The sequence below is a fragment of the Pelodiscus sinensis genome, chromosome 8 (genome assembly GCF_052426305.1).
Source record: "Pelodiscus sinensis isolate ZL-2025 chromosome 8, ASM5242630v1, whole genome shotgun sequence".
In the NCBI taxonomy this organism is placed as follows: Eukaryota; Metazoa; Chordata; order Testudines; family Trionychidae; genus Pelodiscus; species Pelodiscus sinensis.
In genome coordinates this window covers 42,518,673-42,534,339 of record NC_143059.1, presented here as the reverse complement: position 1 = coordinate 42,534,339, position 15,667 = coordinate 42,518,673, and the positions used below count along the sequence as shown (strand labels likewise).

Genomic DNA, 15,667 nt, shown 5'->3' with positions numbered 1-15,667 from the left:
CTGTGTAATGACGATTGGTATGATGCGCTTGCCCCCGACAAGGGAGTCAAACTTGCTGTTTTGAGGCGGGCGTGCCCGTCACCCTGGGTGGTGGTGGACGCCTTCGTTGAGGGCGCTGTCTAGGTCGCGATTGGTCGAACGGACGATTTGTTTGCCTCCGAGACTGATAATCGTACCGTCTTTGGTATGGAAAATAACGACGGCGGCGGAATGGCGGTGCGTACATCCCCAGCGTCCGACGTGTCGTTCTTGAATCTTTTCCCGTGTGAAGCACCTCATCTGTCTTTTCTGCAAACAACCTCACCTTGTCAAACGCGAGGTCTTCTACCTTGGAGTGCAACTCCTTGGGCACTGCCGCCGTGGCGAGCCAAGAAGAGCGCCTCATGGACACCGCTGTTGCCACTCCTCGAGCTGCTGTATCTGCTATATCCATGGCTATCTGAAGATTGGCCTTGGAACATGCATAGCCCTCCTTGAGGATCGATCGTAACAACTCTCTGTCCGCCTCCGATGATCTTTGGGACAGGTCTGTAAGTTTCGCTATACTGTCGAAGCTATGATTCGCCAACAGAGCTGTATAATTCGCTATGCAAAGAAGCAAGGTGGCCGATGTATAAACCTTTCGGCCAAATATGTCAAGTTTCTTTGCCTCCTTATCAGCCCCCGCATTCTTCAATTGTGGGTTCTTAGCCCTTTGGAGAGCTGCGTCGACGACCAAGGAGTTTGGTTGCGGGTGAGTAAACAGAAATTCCGAGTCTTTGGATGCTATAAAATAACGCTTTTCCGCCGGTTTCGAAGTTGGTGGAGTCGAAGCCGGGGTATTCCAAATCTCTGCTGCTGATTGGAGGATCGCCTCGTCCATAGGAAGAGCAACCTTAGATTGTTGTTTGGGGTGCAAATTTCTCCAGAGTTTAAACTGCTTCGCTGGAGTGTCTGCTATCTGAACCTCTTGAGACTGGGCTACTCTCCTAAAAAGGTCTTGAAAGTCTTTAGTGTCGTCCGGGGGAGATGGATCCCCTTCAAACACTGCATCGTCTGGGGAAGATGTCGAAATATCTTTTTGAGTTACAGATCGTAATTGATCGTCCGTATCCGATATCTGGCCTTCCTCGGGCTCAGATAGCTGAACTGAAGGCGAAGGATTCTGGTGCTTAGGCGATGCCCTCTTCCAGTGTTGAATTGGAGATGATTGACGTGCCTCATGAGGAGTATGGCAGCAGCAGTGATGAGAGCGAGAATGAGGTCTCCCATATCCCGAAACTGACCGGTGACTTCTATATTCAAAATGGTCAGGGGAAGACCTTCGCGAGGAATATCTGCTGTCATACCGCCTATGATAAGATCTAGGCGGGGAGTAGCTAGGTGAGCGGGATCTGTATGATGATTCCCGACGGTAGCAATGATATCGTTCCCGATGGTCAGAGTAACAAGATCTTGACCTACAGCGAGGAGAAGGCATTGTTGGGCTATGAGACAACGGAGGATGACTAGCTCTCATTGACTGAGAAGGAGAAACTGAAGGCTGAGGTGAAGGTGAAATTGAATGCCTTCGTGCTGACTTTCTAGCAGCCTTTGTCGGGACTGCTGAGGCAGGGGAAGCCTCTCCCCCTTGCACTGATAAGGAACAGCTGGTAGGGGGAGGAATAATTTCGCCAGCATTGTCGGCAGGCATTAGCATCTTGCCCGGCACCGCAGGCAGATGGTCACTCGGTGCAGCTGCGATAGCAGCATGATCTGCCGGTGCCGACTCGGCACGGTGGGGGGCGATCTGCCGGCCCCGTTCGTTCCGCTCCCCGGTGCCATCTGGCAATGCGGCATCCGGTGCCGAGCACGGTGCCGGCTTGTCCTGGCCCCCAATAGCCGTTTGCGGTGCCGCTCGATGCGGCTGGGCAGACTGTCGCGGCTCCAGCCCCTGTGGCGGTGCCGAGCGTTCCGCAGCGACCGTGCTCTCGGCGGGACGCGGAGCCGGTGCCGATAACGAGCGGCTTGCCGCTTGCGGCTTATGCGACCTGCCTGAGTGCGTTGCCGCCCCGGAGACACCCGGCTTGTGCTCCTGACCAGCCCGGGACAGCGAGGGAGGCGGGAGAGAGCGGGTGGGAGAAACTCTCTTCTTTTTTGATCCCAGCGCCTCAGGGGAATCTGATCTCTTCCTTTGTCCTATAGAGGACTTTGAGACCTGCTGCTCCGGAGGCTGTAAAGCTTTGTCACACAACAGCAGTTTCAGGCGCATATCTCTATCTCTGCGTGCCCGCGGAGTCAATTTAGCGCAGTGAGTGCATTTTTGTGGCACATGCGCCTCTCCTAAGCATCTGACACAAGCTTCATGCCCGTCAGATGCTGGCATGGCTTCCTTGCAGAGAGCGCACCGTTTAAATCCCGGTGACCCAGGCATAATGTCTCGTTTTTGTCTTTTTGTCTTCTTTTTTTTTTTTTTTTTTTTACCTAACTAACTATTATTAACCAATTAACTAACTAACTTTCTCTTTCTTTTTGTTTCCTTTTTTTTTTTTTTTTTTTTTTTTGTGTAGTAACGGCTCCTGTCTGAGGAGACAAACGGCGTTCCGCCAGCAACCACGGGCGGCTGAGAGGAACTGACAAGGGGGAGCCGGTCCGTTGCAAAGGCGCGAACGCCGCGCGCTGCGTCCGCGCGTGCGCGGTCCGGCTCGGCTACGGCTATAGAAGTTTTCCGACCAGCGGCGCCGGGACGGGACCCGACACCTGGAGTGGAGCACCCACGGGGACCACTCGAAGAAGAACAAGATGGTTTATTAGATGATGAGCTTTCGTGGGCCAGACCTACTTCCTCAGATCAAATAGTGGAAGAAAATAGTCACAACCATATATACAACCATATATACAATAAGACCGCAACACCCTCAATTCCTTCTGCATCCAAACACCCTACAGAGAACAGTGTGAAAAGGAGGGCAGGTTATGCAGCATACATAGGGATACACATCTCAAATAACTGCAGATTCAGGACAAAGTGAGTAATCTATTCTTCTTCTCTGAGACGTGTTCCCATGGATGCTCTACTTCAGGTGACTTTCAAAGAGTATCTCCAGAGGGAGGTGAGATTTTCAGAATTGGTCCTCAAACTGAAGAAAAAACTACACTGCCAAATATCATATTGGATCTTGGGATGGATCAAGATATAATGTTTAAAAAATGTACATACTAAAGTGGCTCTACATATCTCAGGGTATGTCTACACTACAAAGTTAATTTGAACTAACAGACATTAGTTCGAATTAACTTTGATAGGCACTACACAGGCAAACTGCTAGTTCGAACTTAATTCGAACTAGCGGAGCGCTTAATTCGAACTAGGTAAACCTCATTCTACGAGGACTAACGCCTAGTTCGAATTAAGTCATTCGAATTAAGGGCTGTGTAGCCCCTTAATTCGAACTAGTGGGAGGCTAGCCCTCCCCAGCTTGCCCTGGTGGCCACTCTGGGCACCACCAGGAAAACTCGTCTGCCCCCCACCTGGCCCCGGAGCCCTTAAAGGGGCACGGTCTGGCTATGGTGCCCGTGCCAGGTGCAAGCCTGCCAGCAGACCCAGCACCTGGCACGGCACGAGCCAGCCACCCGCTGCCACCCATCCCTCCCCCTCTTCCCAGGACCAGGCTGGCGGCTCCCAGGAGCCTGCCTGGGGACGCAGGTGGTGGGCGCCCGCCTGGTCTAGTGCGGAGATCGTGGACCTCATCCACGACCTCCACACTAGGCACAGGAAAGTGGCCGGCTTGGGCGGGAGAGCTGCCAGCCTGGCCACCCAGGAGCAGGTTTGCATGAAAATCAAGGTGGTCCAGTGAGACCCCCGACCCTGAGCCCTGAGCTTAGAACATAAGAACCTAAGAACGGTTGTACTGGGTCAAACCAAAGGTCCATCTAGCCCAGTAGCCTGTCTGCTGACAGCGGCCAACACCAGCTACCCCGGAGGGGATGTACCGAAGACAATGACCAAGCCATTTGTCTCGTGCCATCCATCTCCAGCCTTCCAAAACAGAGGCCAGGGACACCATTTCTATACCCTGGCTAATACCACTCCATGGACCCAGCCTCCATGAATTTATCTAACTTCTCTTTAAACTCTGTTAAAGTTCTAGCCTTCACAGCCTCCTGCAGCAAGGAGTTCCACAGGTTGACTATTTGCTTTGTGAAGAAGAACTTTCTGTTATTAGTTTGAAGCCTGCTACCCATTCATTTCATTTGGTGTCCTCTAGTCCTTCTATTATGGGAACTAATGAAGAACTTTTCTTTATGTACCCTCTCCACACCACTCGTGCTTTTATAGACCTCTATCATATCCCCCCTCAGTCTCCTCTTTTCTAAGCTGAAAAGTCCCAGTCTCTTTAGCATCTCTTCATACGGGACCTGTTCCAAACCCCTGATCATTTTAGTTGCCCTCCCCTCTCCCACCCTCTCTCTTCCCCTCTCCCACCTCCTTTTCCCAGTCTCCCCAAGTTTTGTTCAATAAAGAGAGTTTCTATTTTTGAACACACGTGTTCTTTATTTTGTACATCAGGAAGGGGTAGACATCAGGAATAGTGTAGATATCTTTTGAAAATGTTTCATTTTCTTCCTATCAAGATAGAAAACCAGTGTCTTTCTAACCTATAAGGTATGAGAACAGGTTTCCAACAGGACCTTATGAAGTTTTGAAAAAAAACACTAGTAAATGAATGGACTGGTTAAGATGAAAGGCTGGCAGGAGCTTACGGTATGTCTACACTAGCCCCCTAGTTCGATCTAGGGAGGCTAATGAGGGCGACCGAAATTGCAAATGAAGCGCAGGATTTAAATATCCTGAGCTTCATTAGCATGTTCTCGGCTGGTCGCCATTTTAGAAATTGACTAGCCTGAAGTAATTGCCCACGTCTATATGCAACAGTGAAACAGGATTCCGAATTAAAGCCCTAAATCGAATTAGCTGGTAAACCTCATTGCAGGAGGAATAACAGCTAATTTGAATTAGGGCTTTAATTTGGAATCCTGTTTCACTGCCGCGTGTAGACGCGGGCAGTTACTTCGGGCTAGTCAATTTCTAAAATGGTGACCGGCCGGGAACATGCTAATGAAGAGCTGGATATTTAAATCCCACACTTCATTTGCAATTTCGGTCGCCCTCATTAGCCTCCTTAGTTTGAACTAGGGGGCTAGTATAGATGTACACTTAGATAAGATCTTAGGGTGTAGCATGAAGAAACTTTGTCTTTGAAGAACATCATAATGAAGGACATATGCCATCAAGGCCCCAATCCTTTTGAACCTATAGGCCAAAGTGATAGTTACTAGACAAGGAATCCTAATAGATAAATGGAGCAGAGAGCAGGTTGGTATTGGTTCAAATGGAGATCTCATGAGGTATTTAAGTAGCAGCTAAAGCTGCAAGTTCTCAGGGGTTCCTAATCTGGTAGCAGATTCCCCAAACAATTAATGAACCTAGATGCCAAAGGGTGAGCAAATATGGAGCAGCCACTTCCTAGAGGATGAAAGGCTGATTTCACAGCCAAGGTGATCTTAATCAAGCTAACTGATAGCTCCAGTTTCTTTAGATACAATGGGTAATCCAAGATAACTGAGAGCAACACAGATTCAGGCACAAGATAGCAGTGAAAATACCAGTGGAAGAATCTCTTCCATTTCTGCAGATAAGTAATTTGGGTTGATCTCTTCCTACTAATCAGTAGCATTTCTTGCACTTCTGCAGAACAGGAGGATTATAGCCCCACCCTGAGACATAGAACTCCTAAATTGGGATGAAGCACACAGTCCACATCCTGGGAGAGGAAATGAAGAATGACTGGAAATTTGAATAGCAGCTGAACACATAGCTGAATCAGATAAGAGTAAACACACCCAGGTTTAACCCATCTTTGTAAGCAAAAGAGGCCAGGCCTCTCCTGCTCCACTGGCCATCCTCCAGCTGGAACCAGACTATGAAAGACCTGAGAGGGGTCAGTCTGGGCTGACCACCAGAAGAGAAAGAGGTACACCATGAGCAATATGGTGGGCCACTGCCACTGCAAGACTTGGGGGCCAGCTGAGAACAGGACCAGATCCACACATCCTGATGAGCAATGTCACAGCAAATGCAACTATTGAACTGTGAACACCACAGATGTCATTGGACTGGATAGGAAGGGACCCAGGGGACTATACAGAGAAATGGCATCAGAATCGTCTAAAAGGTTTGGTGTGTTGTGAGTGGATCTCCACCACCACTAGTTCCCTGGGCCAGAATCCAGTGGAGAGAGAGGCCCCAGGTTCCCCTATTCTGGCCATCACCCTGCTCCAACTCCACCAGGGGAGAGGGAGGGACAGGGAGGACAGAGGTTCAGGGCTTCTCAAAGGCCAGATTGACTCTTCTGGAGTTCCAGGGTTAGTGGATTTTATGGAGCCTCTCTCCCCTCCTTTCCCCCCCCCCCCCCAGGCTCTGGGGTTAAGACAAAATGGGAGGGCTCAGTGTGCCAACAGGTCTGCCAGTGAGAGGAATGGGGGGTACAGGATTTGAGCAGGAGGTGGGATGCAGGAGGGGGTGAGGGTGCAAGGTCTGGATGGGAGGAAGGGTGAAAGATCAGGCTAGGAGTAGGGTGTCTGTCCATGGGGAAGGGGCATGAACAAGTGAAGGTGCAGTATGTTGCCAGGAGGGAAGGTTCAGGAGCAAGAATGGGTTCAGGAGCAGGCTGGCAATAGGATTGGCAGGTATCTGGCAGGTGTCTGGCCAGGGGGGGAGAGTGCAGGTGCAGGATGGGGATAGGGTGTCTGGCCAGGGGGAGGGTGCAGGAGCAGTGGGGGGGGGGGGTGCAGGGTCTTTGCAGGGTGGTGGTGTAGACATACCCTTTATTACTTAATTTGTTTTTTTTTTCTTTTGTTAGATTTAAATACACTGGTGATGCAAGGGGCCTGCAGGATTCATTTTCTGGAAGATGGCTTATAGCAGTAGATAATCAGTAAAATACTTGTTTTTCTTTGTAATTTTCCATAAAAGGGTGAAACAAGAGTTTGTGGTTGGTGCTAGAGTTTATTTTTTGAATTCTGCCTGGAATTTGCAAAGGAAATCTGCTAACATAATGATAACGGCCACTTCAAATTTCCTGTGCAATCAGTCAGACGTTAGGGTATTTGACACAGCTTCCCGCACTTTCTAAGTGGTTTCGGGAAATTATCCAAGAAAACATCAGTCATTCTTTATTATATATTCATAAGGGCTCAGAAAATTTCTTCCAATCAAAGATGGTACCCCCAGAAATCTTAGGGTGGTAGGCCCAATTATGGAAAAGGGGTTGTATATCCGGAACATTTTGGCACCAAAAGGAGTATTTAGGCCTGGGGATTTGGGAGATCGGGGCTGCTGTACCAGCACCATCGAAGCAGTCCACTCCTGAGTGTTATCTTGTCAGGTCAGAAACTAAATACTTATATCTATCTCTTTCTAGAACAGCTTTCTTCCTTAATTTTGCTTAAGTTTGCTTTTAGAAATCTTACTACCACTTGCTCCTAGGTCTTCCAGGGGAATGGAAGCCACCTTTCTCCATCCAACCTTGGGATCCTTGTGTTTAGGAAGTATTTTTATTATTACTCTTTGTATACTTAGATAAGTTTTAATCTGATTGTGTTAATGACATCTTGGGAAGGAATTCAAGTGATTTGTTCTCTTGCCGCTGTTTTTGTCATGGTCAAAACATTGTTCCATTCGCAATAAAGTTATTTTCTATTTCATTTCCTGAGTTAAAGTGTGGTTGCTGTCGGTCACCTGGGGCTCATCTACATTGGCCCCTTTTCCGGAGGGGGCATGGTAATTTTTGAAATCGCAATAGGGAAATGCGCGGGGGATTTAAATATCCCCCGCGGCATTTAAATAAAAATGTCCGCCGCTTTTTTCCGGCTTTTAGAAAAGCCGGAAAAGAGCGTCTACACTGGCCCCGATCCTCTGGAAAAAAAGCCCTTTTCCGGAGGATCTTATTCCTACTTCAAAGGGCTTATTCCTACTTCAAAGGGCTTTTTTTCCGGAGGATCGGGGCCAGTGTAGACGCTCTTTTCCGGCTTTTCTAAAAGCCGGAAAAAAGCGGCGGACATTTTTATTTAAATGCCGTGGGGGATATTTAAATCCCCCGCGCATTTCCCTATTGCGATTTCAAAAATTACCATGCCCCTTCCGGAAAAGGGGTCAATGTAGACGTAGCCCAGCTGGCCCTCAAGAGAGAGAACCTTGTGGTTCCACTGAACTGTAACCTGGGATAGAGGACGAACCTAGATCTTTTCCTGATCAGATTGGCAACACTTACCCATCCAAATTTTACCAAAAACTCCTTCTCAGGCTACACTCCATACCCGAACCTTGTGCCCTGAGTCCATCATATATCCAAATTCCCTGCCCTGAGCCCCCTTCTCCCCAATCCAGATTCCTACTCTCCTGCATTCTCAGCCCTCTGCCATAAGATGGACAGAAGACAGCCTGAATGTGTGCATGAAGCAGAATTTGACCAGTTATGATGTAAACTTCAAAGAAATGTACGAAAAGATGCAGCAGCAGAAGTCCCATTAAATAAAGTCTGTAAGTATAATGTTTCATTTATGCTATTATTAATCATTATGTCAATTATCAATAATATTAAGTTGTATATTTTCAGTTATGCAAATGGGCATTCTTATACAACCCTTGGTTGACCACTTCTTCTGAATTTTGATGAGGTTTGGTTCTTTGGTTTGAAAAGGTTGTTGACCCCTGGTCTAACTGGAAGTCTCCTTCACCGTCCCTAAATATTCTCCAACTGCGAGGGGAGGGGTGGACAGTGGAGAAGGGTAGAGAGTCATCTGGTACCAAAGGATAATGGTAATCTGGAGATCAGGGTCTCAATACTCAGAGGCACTGGGTATTCATGAGCAATGGGGATTCTGGTTCATCTAACACAAACAAGTTCTTAGAGTACCTGAATTCTTGTTGTACTAAGTAGGGTTTTGGTACCAATATGGTAACCAAAGAAGATGGTACCATTGACTGGGAATATCTGACATTGGTTTGCCTGGTACCATGGGTATTATGTGGATAGGTAATGATGTTGCCGACTGTTTGGAGTCATTCATCTATGCCTACCTTGTCCCTCATAGACAGTATCAGGATGCTAGCAGAGATATGTGTTTCCCTCTAGAATCCCAGAATTTTCTGGCCCCACGTGTACAGGGGGATTATTTTGCCTCTGAGGTTGAGGCTTCTGAGACTGTGAATCCAGAATGGGATTTGAGACTTTTAGGAACCTACTGATGAGAGTCTGATGAGCCTCTTCTTTAAAGCTTACAACCATATATACCAAAGGATACAATTAAAAAAAATGAACACATACGAAAAGGACAAATCAAATTTCAGAACAGAAGGGATACCATTAGCTCTAATACCATTAGCTCACAGACATCCACCTTTCCCCACCTCTAATACCATTAGCTCACAGACATCCACCTTCCTTTCCCCCCCGCCCCCCATGCATCCCCCTTCTGTTCTGAAATGTGATTTGTCCTTTTCATATGTGTTCATTTTTTAAAAATTATATCCTTTGGTATATATGGTTGTGACTATTTTCTTCCACTATTTGATCTGAGGAAGTGGGTCTGGCCCACGAAAGCTCATCATCTAATAAACCATCTTGTTAGTCTTTAAAGTGCTACATAGTCCCGTATTTTGTTTCAGCTACACTAAACCAGTGTTTCTCAACATTTTTTTACAAAGAACCCCATTAAAAAAATAAGTACCTCCAGTATCTACCGTTTTCAGACAAAAAAAATTTCTACCATTGCAACACATTTGTTTAAACAACTTAATTGTAGCCAGGCGCAGACTGAAATTTTTGGGTGAAAAAAGTACAAAATAATAAAGAGTTATAAAACTTAAAACAAAAATTCAGTTTTTTCCAATTTTCAGTTGTGTTGATGTACCCCCCAGACTTCTCTTGAGTACCCCTAAGGGTACTCATACCACTGATTGAGAAACACTGCACTAAACTAATCCTAAACAACCAACTATAAGAAACTGTACATGAGATATGAGACATGCTCAAGGCAGACATGCTAAGGCTCCATCTCAGGCTGAAATGGTTGATAAGCAACTTAGAATGGTTCACTGGTCAGCCCTATCTGGCCTTGATGTATGGCAAAAGGATGCATAGAATTCATATGCAGACTGAACAGACACTGCTAACAGAATTTCTGATCAAGGATTCTAAAAATGCAGGTGCACCTGAAATGGAGCATCCATTGGAACACCACTCAAAAAAGCCAAACTTCTTATGTGGTTCTTTCAGTGAAGTATTAATCAAACTGGAGAAGAAGAGAAGGAAACTGAGCAGCAGAAAAATCCTGAATGGTGAATAGTCATAATTTTGCCTGTCAAAACAAATGAGGAGGCACCATCAAATGTCTGTATCATGGCAGAGTAGTTATAGAAAGAACATTTCAAAGGAAGGCCTCAGTAGAATAATACAAAGTGCTTTCACTCTGATATAAATCCGAGAAATACTAAATACCATAATGAATTTGGTCTGCGTGGTCAGGAGTAAGGAGGCCAAACACCGTGCTCTGAGTAAAAGATCAACTCTTCTTCAAACATCATTCAAAGAATGTAGACTTAAGACCTCGATCTAGCATTACTCTAAACTGCCAATAGACCACTAAGTTGGCTCAAATCTTTTTAACATGTAAGTAACTTACTGCTTCCCACTTCTCCATTTGTGGGTTTAACTTGCTGGTCACAGCTAAACTCTGCCTGTTCCAGTACACCTGTGCTTTGCAATACAGTATTGTTAGGAATAGGTAAATATATTTTGGCCAACAAGTTTGTCCTTCTAGCTGATTCACAAATCTAAAAATAAAACAATTTGTGCTGTAGTTAAGAAGTTGTGTCAAAACAAAACAAGTTCTAGCCAAAAGATTCTGAAAGTAGGGAGAGAGGGAAGACACCATTAAAGGGAGGATTAATATAATTTTAGACAGAATATGTACTTATATTGGAAAAGAGGATCTGCTTACATAGTCTTTCTTAAATACTTATGATCCTCATTTCCACGGTACATGAGCAACTCACAATCTTTAAAAATATTCTTTTAACAACCTGTGAGCTGCTATTATGCCCATTTGTAAGAACTAAGGCACAAAGCCCTGGTCTACATTTCAAAATAACAAGCAGAGCATCCACACTACCAAGCCCGTTATTTCAAAACAATGGGTTGGTTATTTTGAAATATCTCCTGCATTCCACAAGGAATAATACTTATTTCAAAATAGTTATTTTTGAAATAGAGGTAGTGTGGATGCTCCCCTGCTGTTATTTCAAAATAACTACTCCCCAGAGTCATTCAAAGTAATTATTCCTGAGTGCTTCTTGGGGCTCTAAGTCGAGGTAGCATGTCCACATTAAGGGAGAATGCCTCAAATTAGTGTGGGCAAGCTATTTCAAAATACAGGTTAAACCTCTCTAATCCGGCACCCTCTGGACCTGACTGGTTCCAAATGAGAGAATTTTCTGAACCATTGTAGGAATGTTCCCCCCTCTGGCACTCCTAGTGCAGAAGGTGGGTGCCTGCAAAGACTTTAAATATACCTTGCCTCTACAGGCTCTGGTTACAAAATCTCCCCCAGAGTCACGGATTCACTGACTTGGACGGGGGGGGGGGGGGGGGGGGAATGTAGCTACCACCATCAAGTGATTTTTATCCCTAAAACATTTGAACATTTGAACTCTCCCCCAGGGGTGCCCAAGCTCTTTTGCCACAAGAGAGCTTGAAAAAAGAAAAAATAAGCTTCAGTCTCTGGTAGATGACCTCTCAGTCTGAGGCATTCATAGACACACACACAGACAGATCTCCTGAACTTTCAGGACACAAGAATCAAATCATCGCCTTAAAAAAAGTGTATTACAAAACAAAAGATATATTTGATAAAGCATACTTGGTAGCTAGATGTTACAGAGCAGATAAGGAAAACAAATTAAAAACACAGGAAATCTCTGGGAACAATTCTTAGATGGTAAATGGGGAGGGGAGGCAAAGATTCACACAGAGTAGTTCAAACCAAATCAAGCCACAAAATAAAGAAAATACCCTGATCATGACTAGATTAACTTTTCCCCCTTTATTTACTCATGATCTTCTCTTTGTTCAGTCCACTTCTATGCCCTGAATTCCTTGGAGGCATGATAGTCCTGCCTAGGTTTAAATCATTCTGTGTCTCTCAACTTCTGATTTAACTCTCCCACACAATGAAAGGAGGCAAGGTATCGATATCCAATTCAAATTTCAGCACTCTCTCTCAGTTAGTTCTTCTGGCCCCCTGTCAACTCTTTTGCTAGCTACCTGAGTTTAATCCCATAGTCACCAGGTGCTGGCCAGCACTCCTCCTATCCATTAAAACCATAGAAGGTCAGTATTGTCTAGCAGCATTACCAACACTTGCACTGCATAGTGAGCTGTTAGAGGCCATTTAGGATTAAATTAGAGCTAAATAACAGCACAGAACACTGAAAGCTAGGGCTGGTGGCTGTAAACAAATTTCATGGGACTGCAGGAAACTTGGTCTCACTCATGAAAAGTGGACATCCAGCTAACTAAAATCATGCTAGACGACAGATGTTTCCAGACCAGAGCATTCTGGACTAGAGAGGTTCAACCTATAGTCATTTCAGGAGTTAGGGTATGTCTACACTACAAAGTTAGTTTGAACTAACGGACGTTAATTCGAACTAAGTTTCATAGGCGCTACACTAGCGCTCCGTTAGTTCGAATTTAATTCGAACTAACGGAGCGCTTAGTTCGAACTAGGTAATCATTCCAGGAGGATTAAGCCTAGTTCGAACTTACTAGTTCGAATTAAGGGCTGTGTAGCCCCTTAATTCAAACTAGTGGGAGGCTAGCCCTCCCCAGGTTTCCCTGGTGGCCACTCTGGCCAACACCAGGGAAACTCGTCTGCCCCCCTCCCGGCCCCGGACCCCTTAAAGGGGCTCGGACTGGCTACGGTGCCCGTGCCAGGTGCAAGCCTGCCAGCACCCAGCCAGCAGACCCTGCACCTGGCACGGCTTGAGCCACCCACCCAATGGCCCCCAGCCCTCCCCCTCTTCCCGGGACCAGGCTGGCGGCTCCCAGGAGCTTGCCCGGGACCTCAAGAGGCGGGCACCTGCCTAGGCTAGTGCGGACATCGTGGACCTCGTCCACGACCTCCGCACTAGGCACAGGAAAGTGGCCGGCTAGGGCAGGAGAGCTGCCAGCCTGGCCACCCAGGAGCAGGTGAGCATGAAAATCAAGGTGGTCCACTGAGACCCCCGACCCTGAGCCCTGAGCTTACAATGGCCGTACTGGGTCAGACCAAAGGTCCATCTAGCCCAGTAGCCTGTCTGCCAACAGCGGCCAACCCTAGGGACCCTGGAGGGGATGGACCGAAGACAGTGACCAAGCCATTTGTCTCGTGCCATCCCTCTCCAGCCTTCCACAAACCTTGGGCAGGGACACCACTCCTACCCCCTGGCTAATACCACTCCATGGACCCAACCTCCATGACTTGATCTCACGTCCCTTTAAACTCTGTTCTAGTTGTAGCCTTCACAGCCTCCTGCAGCAAGGAGTTCCACAGGTTGACTCTTTGCTTTCTGAAGAACAACTTTCTGTTACTAGTTTGAAGTCTGCTACCCATTCTTTTCCTTTGGTGACCTCTAGTCCTTCTTTATGGGAACTAATGAAGAACTTTTCTGTATGCACCCTCTCCACCCAACTCCTGCTTTTAGAGCCCTTTATCCTGTCCCCCCTCCGTCTCCTCTTTTCTAAGCTGAAAAGTACCAGTCTCTTTAGCCTCTCTTCATATGGGACCTGTTCCCAACCCCTGATCATTTTAGTTGCCCTCCCCTCTCCCAGCCTCTCTTTTCCCCTCTCCCACCTCCTTTTCCCTGTCTCCCCTAGTTTTGTTCAATAAAGACAGATTCCATTTTTTACCACAATTGTCCTTTATTTTGTACATCAAGAAGAGGGGCTAGGGAAGGGTAAGTGGAAGGAGGTGAGGGAGGAATGGGGTATGCGCCCCCGATGGGGAGGACTGGGCTGGCTCTGCGGGCTTCTGGGGGTGGAAGCTCTCCTGCAGCCCCCCAATTGCCTCCTCTCCCCAGATGGCAGCCTGTGGCAAGTGCAGCCGGTCTGATGGCCGAATGCTGTGATGTGCCCAGTGTGGGTACTCAGGGCAATCCAAGCCAGGACTGCTTTGCAAGCGGGGCACCCTGAGAACTGTCTGTCCGGGGTAGGGGTAGGGACCCTTTAAGCACAGCCCTCGGCTAGCCTGAGACAGCATCTCCACGCTCTAAGTCCTTCTCTGATGCCCTGCCGGCACTGCTTCCGGCCATCCTTAAGCCTGGTTCAGGGTCCACTTAATGTGGACGCGCTAGTTCGAATTAGCAAAATGCTAATTCGAACTAGTTTTTAGTTCTAGATGCGTTAGTTCGAATTAGCTTAGTTCGAATTAACTAATTCGAACTAAGTTAGTTCGAATTAGCGCTGTAGTGTAGACATACCCTTATTGTTTCTAAATAAGTTATTTTAAAAGAATTTCCTAGTATAGATATGCCCAGAGAGAGACTATATGTCTCATGTCTAACATCACATAGTAAACCTATGGCAATGGAGTGAACTGAACCTGAATCTCACCATCTTAGCATCCTAACCACTGAGCCAATGTTCCTGTCAAAGAATAGCCTGTTTGTATAAGCATACATATATTCTGTGACTGCAACTTGGCCAGCTATATTTGAAAAATTGGTCCAGTATTTTGTATGCTAAATTTATAAAGAAACTAGAATAACAAAAAATGCAAACATTAAAGGGTCAATTCAATTTACATTAAATAATTGAGTTGTAAGGCCAAACAGGACTACTAGATCATTTAGTCTGCTCTCTGATGTAACACAAGCCGTTTCTACCTCTGCACTGAGTCCAATAACTTGTATTTAACTAAAAATTATGTTCCAGAAAGGCATCCAGTCTTGATATGAAGATATCAACACATAGAATATCTCCCAATTCCCTTGATAGTTTGTTGCAATGGTTAATTGATATACAGTAGACTTCCAATAATCCAGCACCCTTGGGACCCAGAGGGTGCTGGATTATCAGATATGCCGGAGTATCGGGAGGAACCATAATGATGAACAGTAATTATATTCCTATCCTTTCACTCTTTGGTGACTGAAACCTGATATTAGTCATGTTTGCCCAGGACCGATGTCAGGCTAATTGTCATCTAGCTACCTATCAACACGAATCTTCCCATGGCTATTAATGTGAGTTAGGGATTATACCTGAACATAGCACAGAAATTAAATACAAAAGTAAATTATATTACCATACCTCCAAACGAAGAGAGTCAGGCCAGTTTAATAACTGAATACTAAACATTTGCTGAAACGTTACTCTAAAATCCAGCTGTAGGGGAACTACTGAAGTGCAAGAGACTTGTTTTTCATTGTAAAATATTTTAATAAAATATTGTTGCTTCTGAACTTTGGCTCTTCTCTTCTGTTCATGCCTATTAATTACCAAACAGGATACAAATTTAACTAATTCTAGATCATCAAACTCAGAGTAACAAATTGGTAACTAATTGCAATAGTTACCATAGAATCACAGAAACACAAATGCTTAGC

At 46.0% G+C, this 15,667-nt stretch overlaps 1 protein-coding gene across 1 annotated transcript in view; it reads right to left on the bottom strand.

The window, feature by feature from the left end:
• CC2D2B (coiled-coil and C2 domain containing 2B) overlaps positions 1 to 15,667 on the bottom strand; it is a 152,413-nt gene that overhangs the window by 79,778 nt on the left and 56,968 nt on the right. The window contains exons 14-15 of the mRNA XM_089780176.1: positions 15,372 to 15,549; positions 10,705 to 10,855 (exon numbers count right to left, since the gene is read on the bottom strand). Of these exons, the coding sequence (XP_089636302.1) occupies positions 10,705 to 10,855; positions 15,372 to 15,549 (329 nt within the window). The remainder of the gene's footprint in view (positions 1 to 10,704; positions 10,856 to 15,371; positions 15,550 to 15,667) is intronic.